The sequence below is a fragment of the Helianthus annuus genome, chromosome 16 (assembly GCF_002127325.2).
Source record: "Helianthus annuus cultivar XRQ/B chromosome 16, HanXRQr2.0-SUNRISE, whole genome shotgun sequence".
Lineage (NCBI taxonomy): Eukaryota > Viridiplantae > Streptophyta > Magnoliopsida > Asterales > Asteraceae > Helianthus > Helianthus annuus.
Genome location: NC_035448.2, coordinates 17855789 through 17858458, shown reverse-complemented (window position 1 = coordinate 17858458; position 2670 = coordinate 17855789). Strand labels below are relative to the sequence as shown.

The window sequence follows — 2670 nt, the reverse complement described above, 5'->3', positions numbered from 1 at the left end:
TTTCCAATATAGAACCGGCACTGATCAATCAGCTATCAACTAGTACAAAAAAATATACAACATTTACAACTTTCTTCCACCCTAGCATAAATTACATTGCAACAACCCAAAAATCATTAACATTAAATCAAATTGACAAAGACCATTTTGCTATAAACCATCAGAACTCGGTTGAAATGCCTCGGTACCGAGATTGAGTCATTCCTCCCTCCAACAGAGCATCCCAATCCCTGCCTTCTTCATCATCCCGTTCACGAAGCATCATCAGCATCCGTTTCGCCTTCTCTCGCGCACGCTCACTTCCAGTCTCCTCCACCACACGTAACACCTCCGTCGCTCTTGCCGCCCTAGCCAAGCCCTTGAACCTCATGCTTCCAATACTCAGCGAATACAAGCACGCCACACAGTTCTCCCGAGTTGACTCATTCGAGTCCTCCTTTTCATTCCTCAACTTCTGAAACAAACATTCAATCGCATTCGAATCAAGCATCGCTGATTTCCCCTCGCTGGAAGCCGCTAAATTGCATAACACCAATAACACTCGTCCAGCCAGACCTGTTTCCAGCAGTGTCAACAGAGTTGAAACAGCACCAAGTTTCACAAGCTTGACTCGGTTACTCTGCACCAAAGAGAGATGGTACAAAGCCAAAGCCGAGTCCTGCCGGGTCCGCTCGCTATCCGACCGCAGCGCATGAAGCAACGGCTGCAACGCGCCTAACACACCGATAGCCGTCTTATTCTCTTCCTCCAGTGACAGACTAAACAGTGCACCAGCAGCATGCTCCTGAGATTCAGAACATCCGCTCTTAAACACCTCAATCAACGGCGGAACAATCCCCGACCGAACTATCTTCAACTTATTCGTCTTCTCCAGCGACAAATTCACCAGAGCAGCAACCGCGTTCGTCTGCACAACAACGTACTTCGAACTCACACACTGACGGAGCGCTGCGAGCAGCCGCGGCGTGCAGAGCAAAACCCTAGCTTCCTCATCAGTCCTAGTAACCTTCCTGAGCAAAATCACAGCCTGTTCCTGTTCAAAAACGTCAACGTTTTGCAGTTTCATTACAAAACTTTGCTCGTCTGACGTAGACGAGTTATATAGAGTTTCGGTTTCATCAACAACAACCTCTGATGAGGTCGACGCAGACGGAGATGACGAATAACACAACGGCCGTGTAACTAACGGTAACGGCGGCGTATCCGGAACATTCGCGATCACCGATTCTTCAGAACTCGATGAATAAAACCGATTATGATAAACAGATCTAGGATTCAACTGCGTTTGCGCATGCGTTAACACAACCGCTGGTTTCTCCGCCATTTTCGCAATCAAATCTCGTTCTGAAACCCTAAACCTAACATCACCGTCACACTCACTCGATTTCAACATCAATTTCGTAACAGAATCGTTAACGGAGCTATAATCCGGTGCGTCGCAAGGCAAATCCGCTCCGGTGGACTGGCACCAGTTACGAATCGCCTTTTTGAGCGCTAAATTAGGTATAACAGTCGAAAAATCAGGTTTAGATCCGTCAATAACCGGAATAAAATTGAGTTTTCGACATACCTCAACGGATCTCCGTTCGAAAGTCTGGCCGGAGGAAACTACGACCGGTTCGAACATCAGTGAACCGGAAATCGGACAGATGAATTCATCTAGAGGCTTCGGTTGCGATTTTGATTTGGATTTTGTTTTTGGTTTCTCCGGTGCCGGAGATGATTTGTGTAAGGAGAATTTCCACTTCTTTAGGTTACTGTTACCTACCATTTCTGATTGGATTCTCTGTTTACTGGTTCAATGAGTGTGTGGTGTGATTCATGATAAATAATTGTGGATGTTAACAGGAGTTGGTGGAAAAGCTGGATGAATATGAAGATGAAGGAAGACCTTGTCGTTGCTGATGAAATTGGAAAAGAAAATATATATGAAAGTGGAAAAAAAATATGAAAGAAAATATAAAAGAAAAGAGTTGAATGTGGTTGAAGATTTGGGATTGGTTGAAGGGATTTGGATGATATCACAACCTACGGGACGACTACTTTTGTTATTGCTGTTAAAAAAAGGGAAATTGGCCTGTAATAATCCCACCAGTCCCACCTTTCACCTATTTTTCCTACAATGGTCCCCCATTAAAAAAACTTAACGGAGTTAAGCTTTTTTCCAAATTACAAACAGATTTTTTAGGGCTTTTGATTAGAACGACGATACGAGTCCATTGATGTAAAACTTGCCTCGAAACAGTGCTCCAAACGATGAAAACGACGCTTCAATTCGGGTGTTTAAATTTCCAATTAACCAAAATCAAGTCACTTGGAGCACCATTTTGAAGTAAGTTTTACATTAATGGACTCGTATCATCGTTCTGAAAAAAAGCCCTAAAAAATATGTTTGTAATTTGGAAAAAAGCTTAACTTCGTTAAGTTTTTTTAACGGGGGACCATTGTAGGAAAAATAAGTGAAAGGTGGGACTGGTGGGGGGAATATTCTGAGGTGGGATTATTAATGGCCAATAAGGTCTAGGTGGGATTATTACAGGCCAATTCCCCTTAAAAAAAAGGTAAATTACATTTTTCTCGGTATCAAATTGCAATTAATAACCTTTAACTTTAATAATTATAGTCACAACCTTTTATTTGTTAAAACCATTACACCATAGGTCCTTTAGC

General features: G+C 42.8%; 1 protein-coding gene across 1 annotated transcript; it reads right to left on the bottom strand.

The window, feature by feature from the left end:
• On the bottom strand, positions 1-2019 carry LOC110935876 (U-box domain-containing protein 38). Its single transcript, XM_022178224.2, has one exon. The coding sequence runs from the start codon at positions 1769-1771 to the stop codon at positions 161-163; it is 1611 nt and encodes a 536-aa protein (XP_022033916.1). The 5' UTR covers positions 1772-2019; the 3' UTR covers positions 1-160.
• Between the last annotated feature and the right edge of the window lie 651 nt (positions 2020-2670).